This window comes from Oncorhynchus mykiss, chromosome 20 (assembly GCF_013265735.2).
Source record: "Oncorhynchus mykiss isolate Arlee chromosome 20, USDA_OmykA_1.1, whole genome shotgun sequence".
Lineage (NCBI taxonomy): Eukaryota > Metazoa > Chordata > Actinopteri > Salmoniformes > Salmonidae > Oncorhynchus > Oncorhynchus mykiss.
This window is the reverse complement of record NC_048584.1, coordinates 31,104,015-31,129,300: the sequence shown is the minus strand read 5'-3', so window position 1 is coordinate 31,129,300 and position 25,286 is coordinate 31,104,015. Positions and strand designations below refer to the sequence as shown.

Below are 25,286 nucleotides of genomic sequence, written 5' to 3'. Positions count from 1 at the left end.
TTCCCATTTACAAGGAGGAAATAGTTTCAGAGTAAACAACTGAATACAACTTTACAGAAAAAACTCTGAATTTAAGGCCCAGCTAATGTATTTATTTGCAATAGTGTCTTAAATATTTGCATGAAGGAGGGGAAAATGACCAGACCCTGCCCAATCAAATGTGTATTTATTTTTCTGACAATATTATCATGCAAATACTCAGTTTGGAACTTTGAAACTGAATGGAGAGAAATGTCGATCCAATGACTGAGATTCACATCTCAAAACGTTGTTAAATCGTGGAGTCAGGCCATTGTTTTGGGGGTTGGTAGGTATAGTAGGTGGACTGGGTTGAGCATTCTCAAAGGATCCCCCTCTTGGACAAATGGAACCTCGACTAACTTCCAATCATTACTGTTAATTTAACTCTAGTAAGTCTGACTGATGATGCATTGCAACCTCTCTCTTGGTTGAAAACATGCTCATCACCCTAACCCAACCTCGTCTGACTATACCCCTTCCTCTCTCTCCGTCCCCCTTCTCCCTTACCCCAACTCCCAACACCTCCCAAAATACCACAGGCATCTACCAGACACAGATGCCTGTGTGTCAGTTTGACCTAGGTAGCGTCCCAAGTGAACCCTATTCCCTTTAAAGTGCACTGGCTCTGGTCAAAAGTAGTGCACTATAAAGAGAATAGGATGTCATTTGGGAAGCAGCCTTAGCCTCACCCGTGATCCCCTGTCTCTTTGCTGACTGTGCTCTTGTTTCCCTTTAAGGTCTGGCGCACTTGATGATGGGCGACCAAGGTATGGGTCCGGTTCCTTTTCCACTCTTGCCTCCATTATCCCCCCTCCGCCCCCTCTCCCTTTGTGGTCGATACAAAGACTTGTTTCGCTGCTTCTCGTTCTCTTGCTGCTGGCTGGGGGTACTCAGGGCTATTAAAACTGGTCTGTCATTCATTTCAGCTGCTTTGCCACAGTGAATGACTTGGTTTGGTTTGTTCATCCTGGCTGTTCTTTTTTTTTTCTTTGCTGTTTTTTTGTATTACTTTTCACACGTTTTTGTCTTCATACCACTTCCCTCGACTCATCGCCTCAAATCAGCACATCTGTTTTCTTTATTTTGTCTCGACCAAATTGCTTTCATTTCTGGCCTACTTTTCTTGCGAGTATGTTTCAAACCCATCTTCATTCAGCTGGCAATTACATCATATCATCAAAATCAAACATAACATGCTGAAGATAATGCATAATTGTGATGTACAATTAAGTCAGGGTTTTCCAAACTCGGTCCTGGGGCCTTCCCTGAGTGCACGTTTTGGTTTTTGCTCTAGCACTACACAGCTGACTCAAATAATCAAAGCTTGACGATGAGTGGGTTATTTGAATCAGCTTTGTAGTGCTAGGGAAAAAACTAAACATGCACCCAGGGGAGCCCCAGGACCAAGTTTGGGAAACTCTACTCTAGGTAGCTGAAATGCTACATCAGACACCCCTCTATATTACCCTTGTTGCTTGAATGCTTTAGCTGCCAGTCAGTGAGCCACAGTGAGCAAGCTAGATGATTGACAACTTCTCTCCATTTTCAAGGCAATCTCTGCCAGCATCCCAAATTGGCACCCTATTCCCTATTCAGTGCACTACTTTTGACCAGGGCCCCCTGGTCAAAAGTTGTGCACTACATAAGGAATAGGGTGCCATTTAGGACACATCTTCTCCATGCCAGTCTGGATGATGCTCATTACCCAGCATGCACCATAAGGCAGGAAATACAATATTGCTCACATGTGCTTTACCCCCTCAACCCCTCCTTAACCTCATACCCACACCAGCATTCCATCAATCTCTCACCTCATCTCAGATATTATATTTACCCCATCGTGCCTCTCTCTGTGTTTTCTCTGGGTGCGTCTGAAATGGCATCCTATTCCCTATTTAGTCCTATACTTTTGACCAGGGTCCTATATGAAATAGGGTTCCATTTGAGATGCACCCACTCTGTGTTCTTCCCTGCCTGTCCATATGACCATGACACTTATGGGTGTCTGTCTTTCCTTTCTCTCTCCCTCTTCTTCTCCTCTTTTGTCTGGAAACTACTTTCTACCATGGAACATTCCATCAAATATCATAGGTAAAAGTAAAGGTACTCACCTCTCTTTTTTTACTCAAACTCAATGTACTCATACGACTGTGTCAAGTCTGCTGTCTGTTGTGGCCTTATATGCTGATTTCATTAAGTATATAAAGTCCATTGGCATTATTTCATTGTTTTATGTTGCTACTATATAAAATGTATGTGTGTCACGGTACCCAAGGTAGGTTGCTGCTCACACCTTTCTATGAGGAGTGGATTGTTTCATTTCTGCTTGATGCATGGAAACCATAATGACATTCATAAAGGGGGGACATGTGATGTCCACTCTACACTGCTGGTACCGGATGGCAGTGCAGCCCTTCCCACCGGTAATGATTTATCTTGTTCAACGTATTGGTGGGTAGTGTGGTGTGGTGGGGGGGAAGGCTATATCTGGCCCCAGTGTCTGACCAACCAGAGTGTCGTGGGCAGCGGGCAATGGGCTGGGCACCCCATGGGCTGGGCAGCATCTTATCCTGCCTGGCTGTGCTGCTGTGCCGCTCTCCGCAGAGGGTAAGTGGACCTCTGATCTTTGCCCGTTTGCCTCTCCTACCCAGGGCGAAGGGAAGGAGAAGGTTGGCTTCGAAGGTCCCTGCTGAGCATTCCAGGTAAACAGCTTTGCTTTGTTAATTAGATTCCTTAACAGATCACACCAAGACAAGCAGATCTAAAGGAGAAGTCCATTTGATTTGTTTGTTTCATCCATACATGTTATATTATGTTATGTGACATGCCTGGGGGCTTCAGTCGTCAGTGAAAGACAATGTCGACGTCCCAGCAGCATGTAGGTTGTGTGTGAGAAAATGTACATGTGGGGTAAAACGGGAATGATCATTTATGACTTACGAGTATCTGTAGTATCTGATCTCTATTTAAGGGTGAAATTAGTTTAACAAAATGACATTGTTTGAAGGCATGACCTTTGTCACTGTAGGAATTGTGAGACTGAAATTCCATTCCAGTGTTCCATTTGCATTCTCAATTAATTATTCTCATATTTTCACCTGTAATACTGTAGCATTTCTGTCTAAGTAAGTCAGGTAAGGGATGTGTTTGTGAAAATAAATTAGCATGATACAGTGAAAGTCATTGAAATTAGTTTGTACAGGTAAGTCTACACAATATCCGCAGACACAAGTAAATATAGTATAAATTCATAAAATGTATGAGGAACCATTTCCCTCCTGCACTGTATGAGAAATGCAACCATTTTCTGATATCTGTGATTCGGATCCATCCATTACCTGCAGTACATAAATATTTGTTACTGCCATTTTACATTTAGGTACATGATTAAACATGATTTAGATCCTAAAACACACACGAGAGTACACCTTTTTTACTTGCTTTTAATCACTCGGACCTGAGGGCAACAGTGCAAAGATCTACTACACTTCACTAAGGTAAGTGCTATTTACTTGGTCTTATTTGGTAACGGTGGTTCAGGTTGTGTGGCCATTCATAGAGGTTGGATGATTTGCCGCCCATCTTGTCTTGATCTTTCTCTGGATTTTGAATAGGTCAATTTAGCATTTCTGACATTTCTTGTACACATTCTGTTCTACATTTTATTTGTCCTGCAAGATTGGAATCCCTCTTGCCTGTACAAATTGAATGAAATTTGTCTTCAAGAGTTTGATGAGCTGTACCAGGGATGGGATACAATTTTCAATGCTCAAGTCTGGTTGTAATAGCACAATTTTTCTTACATGAGCCAAGTCGAAGGGGTTTCAATTGTGTTTTTAACGTGATAAGGGTACACATAACATTACATGTTTGTAAGACCAACACCGTGGCATCTTGATACCTTTAATGCAGATATAGAAAATCTATTCAGGATATGTCATTTGAAATCTCTATGGATGTACAGCATGTTTCTGAAATCATCAGGGTTTGACATGTACTGTGGGCTATACGCATGGCTAGCTGGACACTAGTCGTCACTGAAATGTACTGTAACAGCTCTCAGGAAACTGTCCTTTGGCAGCATATTGCGTGCCAACTGCAGATGCCACCACCATTGAGTTCCAAATAGCACTAGGGCTGGGCGATATGGCCTAAAACTGATATCTACATTTTTTTCAAACTTATGGGCTTATGGGATTCATGATATATCTTACTTATGTAATTTTTTATGGAAATAAACTTTGTTGTACAATTAAAGTTAAAATACACTGCATTTAAAACCGTAAGCCCCCACTGATCATTTCATTATTTTATCAAAATAGTTGTACCTGCTTTTTTGTTGTTGTTGCAATAATCACTGATCTGGCTTTCAGGTCTGTCTATAAACATGTCCTTTTTGTTACAAATTTAACCAGAACCATGCAAAATGCACATTCACTAATAATGTAGCAGGCGTTACAGTAAATTAACACCGGTCTCATAAACAATCTCTCAAACACAAGCCCACGTGCTAGTTAGTAGCCAGTTTATATTTAAGGTTTAGCCAAATATGATCTAGGTATTATTCCACAAACTCTGAAATCAGCTAACATGGCAAAACAGTTGAATTGTTATGAACCCGTGTCTTCAACTGTTTGAACAGCATGCTAGCCTGACCACTTTGTTCAGATGTTGAAATCAAGTGGCCTACCTTATTTCTCACAATGAGAACGAGTTGCCAATTCCTTATACAATTGTTTTATACTCATTGCACATTTATAAAACACGGACTAAACAGCTAGTATAACAATCTTTATTTGAATTAAATGCTGCTAGCGATACGTGGTACCGTAATGCGCGCACAAAAAAATGAGCATTCATTTTCCAGAATGAATTTGAATATTTGAGGAGTTGAAACATAAACAGGGTATGGTTCGAAAGGTTATATTTTCATCTGTTACAGTAAAATAATGTCTCCATCTGTTTTGGTGTCCGTTTGACCGATTTTGTTGGAGCAAATAGCGAGTTGAAACCTCTCGCCTCAGTCCTAAATGATACCAGATTCCCTAAATCCACTAATTCTGACTAGATCACATAGGGAATGTATAGGGCATAGGGTTTTATCTGGGATACACACCGTTCCAGCCTGGAAGTGGCAGAAGGCGAGCCACGGGGGGAAAGATGGATAGAAGTGTTGATGTAGCAGAAAACTAACAACATACTGAGTCTAATTCCGGGCCTTCACCATGCAGTATGTCCTCTGTCTCCTATAGGGTGTGAAACAGGCGTAGGATCACTGCTACAGTTCAGGGTTATGAGGCTGGAAAGATCCAGCCCTTATACATCTTGTTTTATCTAATCTGATGACACTAGTACAAAACGTTTGCACAACATTTAAGCCCTATTAATGAACTTTCACCAGCTTCTAAAACTTCTGAGAATTCATGATTTATCCCCTCTTGCTTCTCCTTTTCTCCTTTCTCCTTCTCTCCTGGTATTGGTTTTCTACTTAGATTTTGGTAGCCCTTTACACTCGTACCCGTATAGGGATTGAAAATGGCAAATTTGGGCACTAATAAGCTCGTAAATTGGAACGTCGTGCTGTACAGTAACATGCTATACATGATGTCAGAGCTCTGGCTCTGCGCTTCACACCTCTGTATGGGTTTTGACTGACAGCCATTCTGAACTTGAGCACCGCGTGCAACAAGAAGTGGCTCCCATCCCTCCTGCTAATTGGGCAAAATTTGCACATTTTTTGTTGTCTGAGTAAATTAAGATGACTATGTATTTTGAAATATGAGACGTTGAGGATTATAATAAATACCACTGTGATGTTATACAGCAAGCCTAACACCAGTGAGTCTAAATGTGAACTTCACATTTCCAAATCATAAAACTCATGTTGTATACAGTGTAAATGTTTATGATCACTATGTTTAATTTACAGTTACACAATGACATAGCATCATACCCTGGGTTGTTCTGAACAGAATAGGCCTATGTACAGTGGAAGTCGGAAGTTTACATACACCTTAGCCAAATACATTTAAACTCGGTTTTTCACAATTCCTGACATTTAATCCCAGTAAATATTCCCTGTTTTAGGTCTGTAAGGATCACCACTTTATTTTAAGAATGTGAAATGTCAGAATAATAGTAGAGAGAAGGATTTATTTCAGCTTTAATTTCTTTCATCACATTCCCAGTGGATTAGAAGTTTACATACACTCAATTAGTATTTGGTAGCATTGCCTTTAAATTGTTGAACTTGGGTCAAACATTCCGGGTAGCCTTCCACAAGCTTCCCACAATAAGTTGGGTGAATTTTGGCCCATTCCACCTGACAGAGCTGGTGTAACTCAGTCAGGTTTGTAGGCCTCCTTGCTTGCACACGCTTTTTCAGTTCTGCTCACAAATTTTCTATGGGATTGAGGTCAGGGCTTTGTGATGGCCACTCCAATACCTTGACTTTGTTGTCCTTAAGCCATTTTGCCACAACTCTGGAAGTACGCTTGGGGTCATTGTCCATTTGGAAGACCCATTTGCGACCAATCTTTAACTTCCTGTCTGATGTCTTGAGATGTTACTTCAATATATCCACATAATTGTCCTTCCTCATGATGCCATCTATTTGTGAAGGCCATCAGTCACTCCTGCAGCAAAGCACCCCCACAACATGATGCTGCCATCCCCGTGCTTCACAGTTGGGATGGTGTTCTTCGGCTTGTAAACAATTGTTGGAAAAATTAGTAGATGTCCTAACCGGCTTGCCAAAACTATAGTTTGTTAACAAGAAATTTGTGGAGTGGTTGAAAAACGAGTTTTAATGACTCCAACCTAAGTGTATGTAAACTTCTGACTTCAACTATATGTTTCTTGTGAAGAAAACCTGCCGGAGCACACACACCTGAATGCACTCATGACTCCTTTCTGTGCACACCAAAATCACGATCTCTGAATTGCCTTGTGAATGGCTAGCACTGTAAGATTGTATTTTATAACCTAGCTAGTCATGTTGGCAATAGAACAAGCTTTCAAATCATGCCCACCTGACCCAGATTGCGATTTATAATTAACCATTTTTAGATTGCGTAAAAAGCAACAGTAATTGTGTGACGTCGGGGATGTAGTGTTGTGTTCAAAATAAATCAACTACAAGTGTGCTTGCTCTAGTTCCTCAACGGCACAGTTATGAGAGCTAAAAAAACAACAACTTGTAGTTGAAGACTGTTCTTTGAGTCATAAAAATTCATTGAAATTGCTTAGGAACTGTGCACACTTTGGAGAGGTGTGGCCACTTGGAGACACCAGTTAGTCCTCTCACTCAAACCCTTGTAATTGTTTCATCTTATGTGGCACCTTCCCCACAGAATTCGTTATCAACAAATGTGGTACAACAAGTACAGCAAATGCAAAATGCACATAAAATCAATAGTGTAATGTTTGGATTCAGTCTTTTGATTTGATTAAGCTGCCCATTAGCCGACGCCAATAGTGACAGCTAGTCTTACTGGGGTCCAACACATACCGAAAAACACATTACAGACAAAATACTTGACAATTTACATACTTAAAACATTAACGTAGTGTGTGTGTGTGTGTGTGTGTGTGTGTGTGTGTGTGTGTGTGTGTGTGTGTGTGTGTGTGTGTGTGTGTGTGTGTGTGTGTGTGTGTGCATTCATCAGTTACACATACATGTCAGTACATACACACAACAAGTAGGTCACACAGGGGAGAGGCGTTGTGCCGGGAGGTGTTGCTTTATTTGTTTTTTAAAAGCAGGTTTGCTGTTCACTTGCGAGTTTCATACAATCAGGGCTCTTTTTTCTGGGACTGTTAAAAGACACCTAGTGGCATGTCTGGTGGGGTAAGTGTGTGTGTCAGTGTTGTGTGTAAGTTGACTATACAAACAATTTGGAATTTTCAACAAATAATTTTTTCTTATAAAAACAAGAAGTGATGTAGTCAGATTTTCCTCAATTCTTAGCCAAGAGAGACTGAAATGTATAGTACTGATATTAGCCCCCTGATTACAGTGAAGAGCAAGATGTGCCACTCTGTTTTGGGCCAGCTGCAGCTTAACTAGGTCCTTCTTTTCAGCACTTGACCATATGACTGGGCAATAATTATGATAAGATAAAACCATAACCTGCAGGACTTTCTTTGTGGAGTTTGTTGTCAAGAAAAAAATATTTTTATAACGGCCAGATCTCTCCCCATTTTTACAACCATTGATTATTTATGTTTTGACCATGACAGTTTACATGAACTGTTGTTTACTCGCCATTTGTCTAATATTTTCCCCATTATCTCCAAACTGTTCCCTTTCAATTGCTGCCATGGTTATTATGCTTTTCATATATCTTCTGCAAGAATCATTTCAATAAAGCCCTATCCATATAGTATAGGCCAATTCCCACGAGTGTAAAAGGGTAAGGTCATTGTAGATCCAGATATAATTGCTGCTTTATCTAAATAGGTGCCACTAGTACAAAATGTTTATTATCAGTTCAGCTACTTTAGCAGTTAAAATGGTCATTGTAATAATGTACTTTGTAAAGCTTCTGAGAATGTCCCATTACGCCAACTCTTGTTTCTCCTGTACTCTCTGGTCGTGTGGTTTAGCTTGATAGATTTTGAGGTCCTTTGTGAGGTAAATATGTGCATATATTAAGATGTCTGTGTTGGTGAAGCTGCCCTTGGATTCTCAGAATCAGAGAATCTCATTTCCATTACCTGTGTCCCAAATGGCACCCTGATCAAAGGTGTTGCACTATATACAGAATAGAGTACAAATTGGAATGCAGCCTAGAGAAGAGGATAAGTCATAATACCACTGGCACACCTACAGCCAACAGACAGTGTATTTAAAAGCTGTCATCACAGCCAAGTGCCATGTGAAGCTTAAAAAAACGTCAGGCAGACAGACCAGGCTCACACACATAACAGGCTTACAGGTATTACTGGGCCTTTTCCTAAATTAGTATACTTTTTAGTCTAATTGCTTTTGAGAGTTATGATTTTTTTAAACTTTTTTTCTGAAAATGGAAATATCCTCTCTTTAATTATGAAAGGTAAATCCTCAGAGATTCATTTCTCTGTCGGTGCCAAGTATGACTGGGTTGTATCAAGGAAATTATGTTTCAAACATTGGGTGTCTTTGTTTGTTTGTATGCAAGTTGGATGTGTCAGTGTGTATTTGCGAGCCATTGGAATGCTGTTGAATCCTGTTAAATTGGGCCTGCTTTATTTCTAGTCAGTCACATACAGGTAACTGACTAAATAAAGGAAACACTACCATAAAGTGTTTTAATAGGGTGTTGGGACACCACGAGCTAGAACAGCTTCAATGCACATTGGCATAGATTCTACAAGTGTCTGAAACTCTATTGGAGGGATGTGGCACCATCCTGCCATTAAAAAAATCCATAATTTGGTGTTTTGTTGATGGTGGTGGAAAACACTGTCTCAGACACCACTCCAGAATCTCCCATAAGTGTTCAGTTTGGTTGAGATCTGGTGACTGATACAGCCATGGCATATGGTTTACATTGTTTTCATGCTTATCAAACCATTCAGTGACCACTCATGCCCTGTGGATGGGGGGCATTGTCGTCCTACATGACGATGTCCTGCATTGTCGTTCATAGCCATCATACTGTTTGAGTTGTCAGCTAAAATGAATTCAACGTGAAATCACCCTGCCATTTGATTTAGGTAAAACATTGGGTGAAAAAAAGGCAACATTTGTTCACATTGATGACTTTTTAAAATCCAAATCACATTGAGTAATTTCCATTAATTATAATCCACATAATAATTCAGGTTTCTTGTTTCTGCAGGATTATTTCCTTCTGTAGCAAACTCTACATCTGTCTGATACTGTAACTACAATTTCACTGTTTTTGACGTATTCTAATGAGACAGGTGTAGATAATATTTAACTTGTGGATGTTTCTTGAGCTTGGCAGCCAATGTAATGGATTCTGAACAAAGAGATAGAAACCTGAACAACACAGAGAATTATTTTAATTTGGATTTCTCTTTTTTTAAATCTAAAGACAACTTGTTTTCAAAGACAAGTCTTGACTGTAGTGAGAGAGAAGAGGAGATTGAGTCTATGCTTAAGGTGGTATGTTGATGTACTCTAGTATCGATGTGATCTACACTAAGTGTACAAAACATTAGGAACACCTTCCTAATATTGAGTTGCATCCCCCCGACTTACAGGAGCAATTAGGTTTAATTGCTCAAGGGAACATTGGCAGATTTTTTTTACCTAAGGGTGCAGGGTTTCAAAACAAAGACCATTCAGTTACTGGCCCAACGCGCTTACCCTCTAGGCTACTTGCCGCCCCAGGGATCATAGCTTTCACCTGGATTCATCTGGTCAGTCTGTCATGGCAAGAGCAGATTTGTGCACTCAGTGTATGTGGCTATGGAGAGGAATGAAATGCTGGTATGCAATGTGATGTGTAGCTCTGGTATGGAATGTTGTTTTAGAATGGTTGCTGAAAACTCTATGCCTAGAATTATAACCTATAACCTTCTATCTCCAATATGCCACACATGGAATGCCTTTACCGAACCGGCTTTTCAACATTAACCTAAATGGAGAAAATAGGAACTATATTATGGGTTTTTCTTGCTACTACCCTTATGTTTTGAAACTGAGCTCTTACATCTAATGCAGTTCATGAGAACATGAAATGGGATATAGAAACTACTAAAGAGTAACTGACTATATATTTCAGAATATTCACGATCTCATTGTTGTAGTGAAGGCATTTAGCAGTTATAACCTTTCAGTTGGCCTGTCCATTTGAGTCAAAATCCGTTGAAGTGATTTAACAAAAACCCTCAACTTGATGGTGGTGGTGGTGTCCCAAATGGCACCCTATTCCCTATGTAGTGCACTACATTTGAGCAGAACCCTATGTGACCTGGTCAAAAATAGTGCACTAAATGGGAATAGTGTGTCATTTGGGACTCGGTACTGTGAAATTTGTTTGAAAGCTTTTCCTCAATGATATGGTTCTGCACAGCGGCTTGCTGGTGAGGATTACACTTGTCATCAAGGACCATGGCTTGGTTTAAGTATGCGTTCAAATCCCCTTTCTTCTTGAAGGTCCTTGTTGCGGTAGTTGTATGCTCTCAGAAGAATCCTTAAACCTCACTTTATATTTTCCTTGGCTTGCCTTTTCTTATTAAGGTCGAAGAGGATACAGTGTGCAAAAGTGCATGCAACGTGGAAACTGGAGAGTTTGCCTCTGAAGTGTGAGTTTGTTTTTAGTGCTCTGGCTGAAAACTGCAGTGGTCTTGACACTTTGAAACTGTATTCCCCCAAGTGATCAATGTCAGAGACACACACAATGGATTCTATAAGCCGAGATGTCTCTGAATTTACCCATGTGTGTATGAAGAACACATGAAGCTCTCTCTTGCACAGTGGTGGAGCTCTACATCCACAGCTAGTCTTCTGTGTTCTGGAGGGATTATGCGGACCAGCATGTCAACATGCCACTCGTCAACGGTGTTGCCGTGCTCTCGATCTGACAGGTAACACGTTGCCATGCCACATGAGCTGAATCGACAACTACTCTCTCCTTTGTACTTTCATATCTGAAACCTAACCTGAAAGTCTGTCAGTGGACAGGACTCCGAGGACCCTGCCCCAGCCTCTCAATGCATAACCATCAATCTCAAAGTTTTAACCCTTTCAAAGGAAAACATGCTTAAGGTTAACTGAGATATCAATATCTGATTTGGATGGATTCTTTCGTAAGACTTCAGTGTTTCTTCTACATTCATTTAGCAGTGATGGGAGCACTGCCACTGCTAAATCGTTGCCGCCATTCAAAGAAAATAATTTTCAGGACGATAAAGCGTTTTTAGTGTAAACTTAAACGACTTAACCAGATATAAAGTATGTTATTGGAACTATATGCTTTTTTAAATAAGATCATATTTGAGAACTAACAATCACCAAAATTAAAACTAGACAGTCAAGGGGGAATCTTAAATTCCCAAAATGTCATGGCTTATACCCCCATTGATTTTGTTATATTTGAGACACTCAGATAGCATAAGAACACAATGTAAGCCAAGGCAAAATGTGTAGAATTGCAGGAAATTAGCTTTACAACTATAAACTTTTCTCCCTAGCCCCATGGCAAAATGTGTAGAGTTGCAGGAAATTAGCTTTACAACTGTAAATGTGTAGAATTGCAGGAAATATGTAGAATTTCAGATAACTAGCTATAAAACACCAGCAAATGTATCTGCAGTGAAGAGGAGGGCATCTAAAATGTTGAGTTAGACCACGGCAATCCTAGGAGAAACACTGGACTTGATATAATTTTTTTAATTGTAAGATTTAAAAATATATATTTTAATGATGTGCGTTGTGGTTGACACATATGGTTAGCTTCATAAAAGAGTAAAACTACATCTAAGATATTACACCTGTTGACAGAATAAAATATGAGGTTTAAGTAGATTTCAGTAAGATTGTGTGTGTGGTTGTGTTATACTGCTTGTCTCTGTACCTTCAGGAGGGTCTCAAATGTATTCTGACGTTAGCAGGAAGCAGAGGGCGGCAGCAAAGCAGAAAAGGCCAGTTAATCTCGCAGCTGCTTCCAAAATGGCACCCTATTCCATATGTACAGGAGTGCACTACGTTTGGGGTAGCTAACCCTGGGAATGCATTTCCTGCCACTCCATTCCATTTTCCCTCTCACCTTTCCATCTCTCTCTCACCACCCCCCCCCCCCCAAAAAAAAATCCCTCACCCCTTTCTCCCCCCTCTCTCTCTCTCGCTCATTCTCTATCTCAACCTCTTATCTTCTTAATAGAGATCTGTAATAGAGAATAATTTGGGGGTTTTATACAATCCATTTTGAGATGTGTTTGATTGCAAACTTGCCTTTTCCCAACTGGCTGAAGTATGTGACTTTATTTTGACCACTGTAAGTGTGACAGGTGTGATGCCATCAGTGCTGCTGAACCCTGTGAGTCCCATGAGTCCCAGAGATGCTGAAGGAAAAGGAAGGTCTGACCAATTTGATGCCTGCCTTCCCACACCTGGCCCAGGCAGGCTCCATAACCAGAGCACTGTTTCTCTCAAACAAGGCATTTTTATTTGATAGGTCACAGTGGTGGATTCAGAGGTGGTGTTAAACACTGCCGTTGAGATTATCCTGGAGTGCTGAGAGAGACGGAGAGTGAAAGGGAGGGAGAGAGCGAGAGAGAGAGAGAGAAAGAGAGAGAGAAAAGGGGAAAGGGATGGTATACTGACTCTTGGAGTGGTGCTGAAAGAGAAAGGGCCCTGTAATTACCTGTAGAGAGATTTGTGTGTCTGACACGGTGGATTGACAAATCGGCACTCAACCTCCACAGATTAGTAATATTACCGCTTCTGCTGCTTAGAGAAGGCAGATAGGAGGCAGAGAGGAGGCAAGGGGAGGCAGAGAGGAGGCAGGGGGAGGCAGAGAGGAGGCAAGGGGAGGCAGAGAGGAGGCAGGGGGAGGCAGATAGGAGGCAGGGGGAGGCAGATAGGAGGCAGGGGGAGGCAGAGAGGAGGCAGGGGGAGGCAGAGAGGAGGCAAGGGGAGGGAGAGAGGAGGCAGGGGGAGGCAGATAGGAGGCAGGTGGAGACAGAGAGGAGGCAGGTGGAGACAGAGAGGAGGCAGGGGGAGGCAGAGAGGAGGCAGGGGGAGGCAGAGAGGAGGCAGGGGGAGGCAGAGAGGAGGCAGGGGGAGGCAGAGAGGAGGCAGGGGGAGGCAGAGAGGAGGCAGGGGGAGGCAGAGAGGAGGAAGGTGGAGACAGAGAGGAGGCAGAGGGAAACAGACATTACCACAGCTTCTGCCACTGAAGGGGAAGCAGGGGGGAGATGGGTGGCAGGCGTGGGGAGGCAGACAGTGGAAAACAGAGAAGTGACAGAGAGAGTTGAGAGGGAAGTGATGAGGGAAGTGTAATTAGTAGTCAAAGGCGAATACAGGGGAGAGAGAGAAAGAAAGGGGAATAGAAAGGGAGAGAAATAAGGAGAGGGAGAGAAAGGGGGGTTAGATAACAGTACATAGCTTTGTGTCGATTGTCGAAGCTCTCACAGCCATCTTTGTCTGTCCTTTTAATGTTACCCCTTTTTGTTTCATTTACTTAGATTTGATTGAATATAGAATTGTGTGTTTTTGTCTTTTTTATTTGTAGCTACAACGATGGTCTCTGATCATTTTTTATTTTTGCTGTGGGATTATCAGGGTGGGATTATCCCTACAGAATTTTCTTCACAAATTTTGAATGACTTCCCCTTTTAAAATATATGTATTGTAAGGCGAAGACAAACAGGTAAATTATTTGAGAGAGAGAGAGAGAGAGAGAGAGAGAGAGAGAGATAGAGAGAGAGAGAGAGGTCATAATAAATAAAAGGTTGGAGTTGGATCGTTATGAGAGCGGCTCTGCTGGCTCTGCTGGAAGGAGATCTGGTGTGGATCAATACTCATGGTCGATGGCTGTGTTGCATCCCAAATGGCACCCTATCCTCTATATAGTGCACTACTTTTGACCAGAGCCCTATTGGAATAGGGTGCCATTTGTGACACAGTGTGGGACTGGCCTGAAAATAAAGGAATGAATGAAGAATCTGAGCAGAAAACTGATAAAAGAGAGACACAGGGATGGGATAAGAATCCATCATCCACCCTCCATCCTGTCTGCATGTCTCTTCATTTATTTATTTAAAATGTTCTCCTTTCTTCTCTTCCCTTCTTCCTGGCTTTCCAATTGTTACATTAGTGCCTTGACTGTAAAGAAAAACTACAGTCTGGTATTTTTTAGTATGTACATTACAAGGTCTTATTTCATGACCATTCGGCGACTGGAATGATTCCATAAACACTGTTGGAATGCACCTTCAGCCGGTTTTATTTCTTGGTGGGTAAAATAGCATGCTAACTTTGATGTTGTCAATTGGATATTTGTAGGATCTGTTTTCATTATGCAGCGTGTGGCTTGCATTAGTGATATTTAAAGGATCACTCTTCAGTGGCTTTAATTACTGGTGTAGTTGATGACAGAGGAATTGCTTGCAAAGAGACAGTTGTGATTTTTGTTCTAGTTTAATTTTTGCCCGCTTATACAGTATGCATACAGTATGACGACAGCCTTATTTATTTGAGAGAGAGAGAGAGAGAGAGAGATAGATCTCGGAGAGATCAATGAAGAGAGATCTCGGAGAGATGAATGAAGAGAGATCTCTAGGAGAGAGGAAAATAATAGAGTATGAGAGTAATTTCATGCTGAATGACTCACAGAGTGAAATAGTAATACATATTTATCAGCCTGCCTGTGACTCTTGGCCTGGCGGTTCACTATGCCATATAAGACATACTGAGCAGTAGGAAGAAAACAAACAAAGATTTGCCACATGTAATTGCAAGGCAGAGGTGCCAATCATGCTTTTAGGAATATTTGTGTTGCTCTCTTTCCTCTTGCCAGTTCAATGCTATAATTCAATCCAAACACATGACACATGACGCCTTGAAAATCAAGGACATCTCAAGGGGTTTTATCCTGTCATAATATTTTCAGATTAATTTCAAACTATAATTTGAATAGCATAATAATGTAAACAGTTGTTTGGATAGTAGTTAGACATTAGTAATTAGGCATTAGTAGTTAGACATTAGTAGTTAGACATTGATATTGGTATTGAGATCTGTACGCTGAAACCATTTCCTCAGGATTTTGTTTTGTTTTTGTAAAGGCCAAGAAAGTGAATATGTTTGCAATGAGGCATGCAGTGAAATGGCAAGGCTCCCTGTGAGAAAATAGAATAGGCAATTTCAAATCCTCCCTGCCCTGGAATAACCACCTGGCTAGCGACAATTTGTCTCAGGAGGTGTACATACACACTCAAAGAGGTGTACACACGCTCATGGACATTCACACAGATCCTTATGCGCAAACACACGCAGACGCACGCACGCACACTCTCTGTCTCTCTCCCTCTCTCTCTCCCTCTCTGTCTCTCTCCCTCTCTGTCTCTCTCCCTCTCTCTCTCCCTCTCTGTCTCTCTCCCTCTCTGTCTCTCTCCCTCGCTGTCTCTCTCCCTCTCTGTATCTCTCCATCTCTCTCTCCCTCTCTGCCTCTCTCCCTCTCTCTCTCTCCATCTCTCTCTCCCTCTGTCTCTCTCCCTCTCTGTCTTTCTCTGTCTCTCCCTCGCTCTCTCCCCCTCTCTCTCAATGTCTCTCTCTCTCTCCCTCTCTCTCTCTCCCTCTCTCTCTCCCTCTCTGTCTCTCTCCCTCTCTGTCTCCCTCTCTGTCTCTCTCCCTCTCTCTCTGTCTTTCTCTGTCTCTCCCTCTCTCTCTCCCCCTCTCTCTCCCTCTCTGTCTCTTTCTCTCTCTCTCCCTCTCTCTCTCTCCCTCCCTGTCTCTCTTTCTCCCTCTCTGTCTCTCTCCCTCTCTCTCTCCCTCTCTGTCTCTCTCCCTCTCTGTCTCTCTCCCTCTCTCTCTCCCTCTCTGTCTCTCTCCCTCTCTGTCTCTCTCCCTCTCTGTCTCTCTCCCTCTCTGTCTCCCTCTCTCTCTCTACCTCTCTTTCTCCCTCTCTCTACCTCTCTCTCTCCCTCTCTCTACCTCTCTCTCTCCCTCTCTCTCCCTCTCTGTCTCTCTCCCTCTCTCTCTCCCTCTCTGTCTCTCTCCATCTCTCTCTCCCTCTGTCTCTCTCCCTCTCTCTCTGTCTTTCTCTGTCTCTCCCTCGCTCTCTCCCCCTCTCTCTCAATGTCTCTCTCTCTCTCCCTCTCTCTCTCTCCCTCTCTCTCTCCCTCTCTGTCTCTCTCCCTCTCTCTCTCCCTCTCTCTCTGTCTTTCTCTGTCTCTCTCCCTCTCTCTCTCCCTCTCTCTCTGTCTTTCTCTGTCTCTCCCTCTCTCTCTCCCCCTCTCTCTCAATGTCTCTCTCTCTCCTTCTCTCTCTCTCCCTCTCTCTCTCCCTCTCTGTCTCTCTCCCTCTCTCTCTCCCTCTCTCTCTGTCTTTCTCTGTCTCTCTCCCTCTCTCTCTCCCTCTCTCTCTGTCTTTCTCTGTCTCTCTCCCTCTCTGTCTCTCTCCCTCTCTCTCTCCCTCTCTGTCTCTCTCCCTCTCTGTCTCTCTCCCTCTCTGTCTCTCTCCCTCTCTGTCTCCCTCTCTCTCTCTACCTCTCTTTCTCCCTCTCTCTACCTCTCTCTCCCTCTCTCTACCTCTCTCTCTCCCTCTCTCTCCCTCTCTGTGTCTCTCCCTCTCTCTCTCCCTCTCTGTCTCTCTCCATCTCTCTCTCCCTCTGTCTCTCTCCCTCTCTCTCTGTCTTTCTCTGTCTCTCCCTCTCTCTCTCCCCCTCTCTCTCAATGTCTCTCTCTCTCTCCCTCTCTCTCTCCCTCCCTGTCTCTCTTTCTCCCTCTCTGTCTCTCTCCCTCTCTCTGTCTTTCTCTGTCTCCCCCTCTCTCTCCCCCTCTCTCTCTCCCTCTCTCTCTTCCTCTCTGTCTCTCCCTCTCTCTCCCCCTCTCTCCCTCTCCCTCTCTCTCTTCCTCTCTGTCTCTCTCCCTCTCTCTCTGTCTTTCTCTGTCTCTCCCTCTCTCTCTCCCCCTCTCTCTCACTGTCAATCTCTCTCTCTCCCTCTCTGTCTCTCTCTCTCTCTCTCCCTCTCTCTCTGTCTTTCTCTGTCTCTCCCTCTCTCGCTCCCCTCTCTCTCACTGTCAATCTCTCTATCTCCCTCTCTCTCTCCCTCTCTGTCTCTCTCTCTCTCTCTCTCTCTCTCTCTCTCTCTCCCTCTCTCTCTGTCTTTCTCTGTCTCTCTCTCTCCCCCTCTCTCTCACTGTCAATCTCTCTCTCTCCCTCTCTGTCTCTCTCTCTCTCTCTCTCTCCCTCTCTCTCTGTCTTTCTCTGTATCTCTCTCTCCCCTCTCTCTCACTGTCAATCTCTCTCTCTCCCTCTTTTCCCCTCTTTCTTTTTTCATATTTTCCACCATCCTCTCTCTATTGTCAGCTTCCTCTTTCAGCTAAAATCTTCATACCTTAAAAAATCATGCATACCGCATGAATCATGCATTGCATAACAGAACACTAACTCTACAGTATTTCAAAACACGAAGTTCAAAACATGAAGGCTATGACTCATATTTTCATATGCATATGACTCACACACACACACACACACACACACACACACACACACACTCACACACCTCTTGATGCAGAGCCCAACCTAGACAATTAAGCACTTGGTGTTGTCATAATAAACCATATCCCTGTTAACTTCTTTAGTTGCGCACAGATATCATCCCATCCCTGCTTTTATAAATAGCCTCGTCCCATCTTTAGTCACAGACAAAGTGTCTGTTTCCGACAGTGGCAGGCAGAGACTGCGTTCCTATGTTCCCTGGTCAGAAGTGGTGCACTATATAGGGAATAGGGTACCATTTGGGATGTAGATAGACATACAGTGGTGGGGGAGAGACTGATGCCTCTCTGACTCGAGTTAAAACTGTCTTGAATCACGGTGTGGCGAAATGTGACACCAGTGCGTCCCAAATGGCACCCTATTCCCTTATATAGTGCATTACTTTTTACCAGAGCTCATAGTGCACTATGTAGGGAATGGGGCACCATTTGGAAGACAGTGGCAAAACGGGGGGGTGGTGGGGGGGGGGGTTGTTAGTATGACCAATAGGATGCCTGATAAAATAAATTGCTTGTTTTCGTCGCAAAATCGTCCTCATTTTCTGCTCTCTGTTTTCCCCCGTTTTATTTGAGCTAGACGCCACAAATCCCTGTGAGGGAGGCCTTGGTATTGAGGGTACAGTATGGTTGTTATGGGATTTTCTGTGTGTTATACTCAGATACTACTACCAAGGACACATTGTGTGTATCCCAAATGGCACCCTATTCCCTATATAGTGCACTAGTTTTGACCAGAGCTATGTGGTCCCTGGTAAAAAAGTAGTTCACTATAAAGGGAATAGGGTGTCATTTGGAATCATTGCAGTTCTGAGAGCGTCGTTCTGCTTTTTTAGCAATGTGGGTGTCGTGTGTGGAGAATACCCTGAGGCAAAGATTTAATGTTATACAATATTTACCCATTTGCCTGAAGTAGAATAGAAAAAAAATCATTTGAATGAAATGTAGGATTAACAGTTAAAGCCTCCTCGCTTTTGAAGCATCCTTTTTTTTCTCCTCTCCTCTACCACATCTGTGTAACTAAGGGGCAACATTGTGTTTTTCACCCAGTGCAGAAGCTGTCTTTCTCTTCCTCTTGGCTATTTCTCTTATTCCCCTGCATGAACTTCTTCTGAACATGGCATCACCCACAGTCATTGTGCAGAGAGAGAGATTTGAAATAGACTGAGAGCGAGAGAAAGAGAGAGAGAATTTGAAGTCAAATGTCTACTATTTGCTGATGATCTGGTGCTTCTGTCACCAACCAAGGAGGGCCTACAGCAGCACCTAGATCTTCTGCACAGATTCTGTCAGACCTGGGTCCTGACAGTAAATCTCAGGAAGACAAAAATAATGGTGTTCCAAAAAAGGTCCAGTTGCCAGGACCAGAAATACAAATTCCATCTAGACACCGTTGCCATAGAGTACACAAAAAACTATACATGCCTCGGCCTAAACATCTGCGCCACAGGTAACTGCCACAAAGCTGTGAAAGATCTGAGAGACAAGGCAAGAAGGGCCTTCTATGTTATCAATAACAACATAAAAATCGACATACCAATTAGGCACTGGCTAAAAATACTTGAATCCGTTATAGAACCCATTGCCCTTTATGGTTGTGAGGTCTGGGGTCCGCTCACCAACCAAGAATATCCTCCATGTACAACGTAAAACACCAAATAATGCATGCAGAGCAGAATTAGGCCAATACCCGCTAATTATAAAAATCCAGAAAATAGCCGTTCAATTCCACAACCACCTAAAAGGAAGTTATTCCCAACTTTCCACAACAAAGCCATCACCTACAGAGAGATAAACCTGGAGAAGAGTCAAAGCAAGCTGGTCCTTGGGCTCTGTTCACAAACACAAACAGACCCCACAGAACACCAGGACAGCAACACAATTAAACCCAAACAAATAATGAGAAAACAAAAAGATAATTACTTGACACATTGGAAAGAATTAACAAAAAAACTGAGCAAACTAGAATGGTATTTGGCCCTAAACAGAGAATACAGTGTGGCAGAATACCTGACCACTGTAACTGACCCAAATTTAAGGAAAGCTTTGACTACAGTATGTAAAGACTCAGTGACTATAGCCTTGCTATTGAGAAAGGCCACTTAGCCAGACCTGGCTCTCAAAAGAAGACAGTGTGCACACTGCCCACAAAATGAGGTGGACACTGAGCTGCACTTACTAATCTCCTGCCAAATGTATGACCATATTAGAGACGCATATTTCCCTCAGATTACACAGAACCACAAAGATGTCGATTAACTCCCATATCTATTGGGTGAAATACCACAGTGTGCCATCACATCAGCAAGATTTGTGACCTGTTGCCACAAGAAAAGGCTAATCAGTGAAGAACAAACACTGTAAATACAACCCAAATTTGTTCTTGAACTATTTGCACCTAATATGACATTTGTAATGTCTTTATTCTTTTGAAACTTTTGTGAGTGATGTTTACTGTACATTTTTATTGTTTATTTCACTTTTGTTTATTAAATAGTTCATTATCTTGTTTGGCAATGTTAACATATGTTTCCCAGGTCTCCATGAGTGTCTAGTCGATGGTCTAAACAGTATTTGTGTGTTTGGCATTATTCTATTCCCTATTCCTGTCATTCTGTCTGTCGGCAAGTGTTCTTAATATAGCCTCGTTTTGAAGCCTCAGCTCAGGTCTCACATAAGTGCGGCAGGTAGCCTAGTGGTTAGAGTTACCGAAAGGTTGCGCGTTCGAATTCCCGAGCCCTTGAGCAAGGTCCTTAATCCTAGGGTTGCCTTTGATAATGACAGACCCTGGCTGTGACTCCACTCTCCAAGGGTGTCGTCTCAGGGAGATTTGGGACATGCATATGATACATAGATGTACATGTGTGAAATAGGACAAATATAATCATCCACAAAAATACTATTACAGCCTACATAGGCTTCACATCCCAGTTTGTGTGGAGAAGGTTACAATATTTGTGTCGGTTTAAAGAGATGTTCTGCAAGTGTTTACAATGTTCTAACAAGTTGAACAGTATGAATGGAGTGTTATGTTATGTAAGATATTGGAACAAGTCCTATAGAACCAGGGGATGTGGTATAATGGTATGTGATGGAGATCACATAGAAGACCTTGTGGGCTATGTTAACATTGAATAACATACTGTGCTATGTGAGTGTTACTAAGAGACATTTCCTGCTGGCATCATGCAGCCCTGTTGTGGCAGAAGAGAAGACACTGCATACTGACATAAGTTCACATAACCTCCCAGTTATAATGAGGTGGATGAAGATATACACACACACACACACACACTGGACATAGCGACGGGGAGGAGGAGACAGTGGAATTAAAAAACCAAGGTTAGCTTCACGGGCGCTTGGCTTTGAGCTCGCCCACAGCGACACCTCATAGGTCAGACAGATAGAGAGAGAGGGAGGGGAGAGGGATGGTGAGAGAGATGGAGAGAGGCTGTCCGGCTGGCTGGGAGATGTGGAGGCACTCATTAGCCCAGCCTGCCATTGACAGGTCACAGGGACACAGAGTGTGTGTGTGTGTGTGTGTGTGTGTGTGTGTGTGTGTGTGTGGAAACAGGCCTGCAGACACCTCTACTCTCCTTCCTTGCCCATGAACCACAATGACTCTGGCTGTACTGTAGCTAACTATAATATACTGGTGGAATTATTTGTGTTGTTCTGTGTCAATCACACAAGCGTAGTTACGTGTTTGCATGCTAATAGAGAATCAACCTAATGGCATTGTTATGAGCTTATGAACAAGACCGCTAGCAGTGTATTTAATGTGATGTGAATGCATCTTTGATATGGAGAGAGGCTGTGTTTTGTGGGAAAGGACAATGGCTTTTTAGCATGGGAAGCAGCCATATATTAGTTCTAATATATTTAGGCAGGGCTATTCTGACCTCGGGAGTATATAGGAGTATATGTTTTGAATATCATCATGTAAATCATATTACAATTATTAATTTCATTCACCATAGGACATAGGATGATAACAACGTGCAAGCCAAGTCATTTTAGTTGAGTATGAAAACTTTTCTGATTAATTCCATTCCCAACTTTCACTTCCGTTGCCATGTTCTCATCTCACTGGATATTACAGAGTGCAGTCTGTGACTCTTCGCTAATAGAATTGAGATATAGAAATACAGGCCAAAGATCACCTAGTCTAATTGTATTTGGAGATCTCAATGCTACTGGTCTAAAAAAAATATACCTATAAAAAAATATACCTATAAAAAATATACCTATTACAATTCTAGAGATGAAAAAGATGAATGAACCTGGTAATGAGTTAAATTACACAGTGGAATCAGCACAATAGAGACAATTATCTGTATATCTTATTCATGAAGAGGTGCATGTCTGCTTCCCAAATAACAACCTATTCCCAATATAGTGCATTACTTTTGACCAGAGCTCTATGGGGTAGTGCACTATGTAGGTAATAGGGTGCCATGTGGGATGCATTCCCATAAATATCACCTGAGACTAAGAAAGTAGGCGATGCATTTATATGGTGTTATTATTATAAGGACTATGTTTTCTAATCAATTTTATTTTAGAGTAATAGAATTCCCTCATTTTTTTACGTGTCCAATTCATAAGGAGACAGGAGAGAGATGATAGGATGATGCTGTCTCATTGTTTTGCCTAAATGAAGGAAGGGAACTATTATGTATGTCTGTTGCCATGGTATTTTTTTGTGGATGAAGTCTAATTATGGCTTGACTGACTGACGCACTGACTCACAAATTCACTGAAATACCCTGACTGTAGAATGAATGCATAGTTGCTTTTTCATTTCTTTCTATATTTTTGGCCTTTTTGAAAGTTAAAGTTGGCCTGAATTGGAATGTGAGTTTTTTGTCTTATCTGGTTAAGGATCGTACACTGTGGATGAAATCACAGATGTGAAGTCTGTATTGAAACGTGGCACCACAAAACCAATAAAACTTTATTTTTGACAGAGAGCATTACTTTTGTCCATAAAGCTCAGTTTTAAATACAGTACGTGCATCGCTACAGTACGCTATACTTCTCCCCTGGTATTTCCCTCCTGTGGAAAGATCCCTTTCATAACGACCACTGTAGTTCATGCATACCTGGAATGAAACAGATGAACCTTTTTGTTCGTTATTAAAGTTCCAGGCTAGAAGCCTTAACTCCTCTGCCTGTTGTGCCTGTGGGAAAATACAGTTATGAACTCTAAATATAATACCTCCAAAAGGCCACAATTCCTTTGGCACTGTTACGTCCCAGAGCTCTGATGAAGGTCATATAACAGAACTGTCAAAGGGCTCCATAGTCCCTGTTCTGTGGTCCGTGGGTTCCGTGCCCTGTGTTAATATAATGGGGTTGCTCCAGCTCCTCCTCCTGAGACATAGGTCTTCCCTGTGGACGATGGGGGTGAGGATTATGGATTCTGGGGAGAGTCTGCCTTGAGGAAAGTAGCTAAGACGAGAACAGCAGGCTATAGACCATGTATGATGTATATGTAATGTACATACCCAAATCTAGATATTGTGGCGTTGTCAGTAAATGTCTAAAGCCGATTATTCACGGCACAACATTCATCACAGATTGTCATTTTTATACGATGCCCTGATATTCATAAGACATTTGAGACGTCTGGTACACAATGAATTCATACTTTTTATGAATTTTACATGCGAATTTCCAGAAGTACTAGCATTAAATGAACACGGAATATTGCCTGTTCCAGTGAGGATTCTAGTCTGCTATACTACAGTGAGCGGATAAAGGTCGCAGTATCAGACGAAGCTCAGAAGACCCTGATGTAGACTGACATGCCACGCTGTTCTTCAAGCAGACAGGCAGCCAGTCACAATCATCAACACTGGTTTCCACTACACCCTGATCAGTGTGACATGGACTAATGTGGACTAATGACTTCAGGCCTAGTCAGTTTCTTACCAGGGACCGGTCTTGATAAAGGCCTTGTGCTTAAACCATTTATATTAAACAGTCTCCATTAGGCCCACAGTATATCTCTGCTCTGCATTTTCTCTGTAATTATAGGGGGGGAAACTGTTTTGATCTTCAACGTGAATGTGTCACTCATTTTGGTCTCCACAATCCAGCTGCCAATAGTTGATAATTACATAGCAAATGGAGTCCAATGCTTTCTCTCATACGAGTGCTAGTGTTATAGCGTGTGATCTCCAACATGAATATGGCTCTATAGTTTCCAGCTGCAATTCACTAATGCTAATCATTAGCTAAAGCTAATCAAATCACGTTACTGTCACACCTCTGTGATGAGCATGAAAGACAGGGTCGTCATGGTAGCAACACATAGAGTATGTCATTGTGAGTGTAGCATGTAATACCTTTTAATAGAGAGTGTCTATGATTCTTGATCCACTGCCACGCCATCATACCAGCCAGCAAAACCTGGGTTGGAATACTATTTCAAATAATTTACATTCATTTATCTCTACTTGATTGTGCTTGCCTGGCTCAATTTAATTGATAGAAAGGTCCCAAAACTGCCAACCCCACCGTCCTGCAGTTCAGGGCAGGCAGGCTAAACCAAATGATAAAAATATTTGAAAGAATTCAAATAGTATTTGATCTCAAGTCAGACAATCTGTCAGCCTGCCTTCAACCCAGCCGCTGTCATTTACACAGCTGGGTCACTGACCCCTCTGTCCCTACAGACTGAGACAGGAGGGGAAATGTCACTGATATCATGCAGGGCAGTAATAGAGGTCCCGGTGGGTCCATACACTCTGCTTCACCTATATGCTGCAGGCTCTTTGTTTGATTGAAAAGAAGTTAAACCCTAAAGAAGTGGGCGCTCGACGTGAACAAGAGCTAGAGATGGAGAATGGTCCTTCCTTCCCTCGTCGTGTGGCTAGCTATGGTACTGTGGAGGATGATCCTTCCTTCCCTCATCGTGTGGCTAGCTATGGTACTGTGGAGGATGATCCTTCCTTCCCTCATCATGTGGCTAGCTATGGTACTGTGGAGGACGATCCTTCCTTCCCTTATCATGTGGCTAGCTATGGTACTGTGGAGGACGATCCTTCCTTCCCTCATCGTGTGGCTAGCTATGGTAC

General features: G+C 42.4%; 1 protein-coding gene across 25 annotated transcripts in view; it reads left to right on the top strand.

Annotated features, from left to right (window-relative positions):
• Positions 1–25,286, top strand: part of LOC110498787 (neurexin-1a) — a 556,706-nt gene that overhangs the window by 35,971 nt on the left and 495,449 nt on the right. For 8 of the 25 annotated variants that reach the window (XM_036956167.1, XM_036956164.1, XM_036956175.1 and 5 more), the window contains 2 exons: positions 759–788; positions 2,113–2,124. In XM_036956167.1, the coding sequence (XP_036812062.1) occupies positions 759–788; positions 2,113–2,124 (42 nt within the window). Of the gene's footprint in view, positions 1–758; positions 789–2,112; positions 2,125–2,672; positions 2,724–25,286 lie in introns of all 25 variants that reach the window. The other 17 variants (XM_036956181.1, XM_036956168.1, XM_036956174.1 and 14 more) reach the window with 3 other exon arrangements.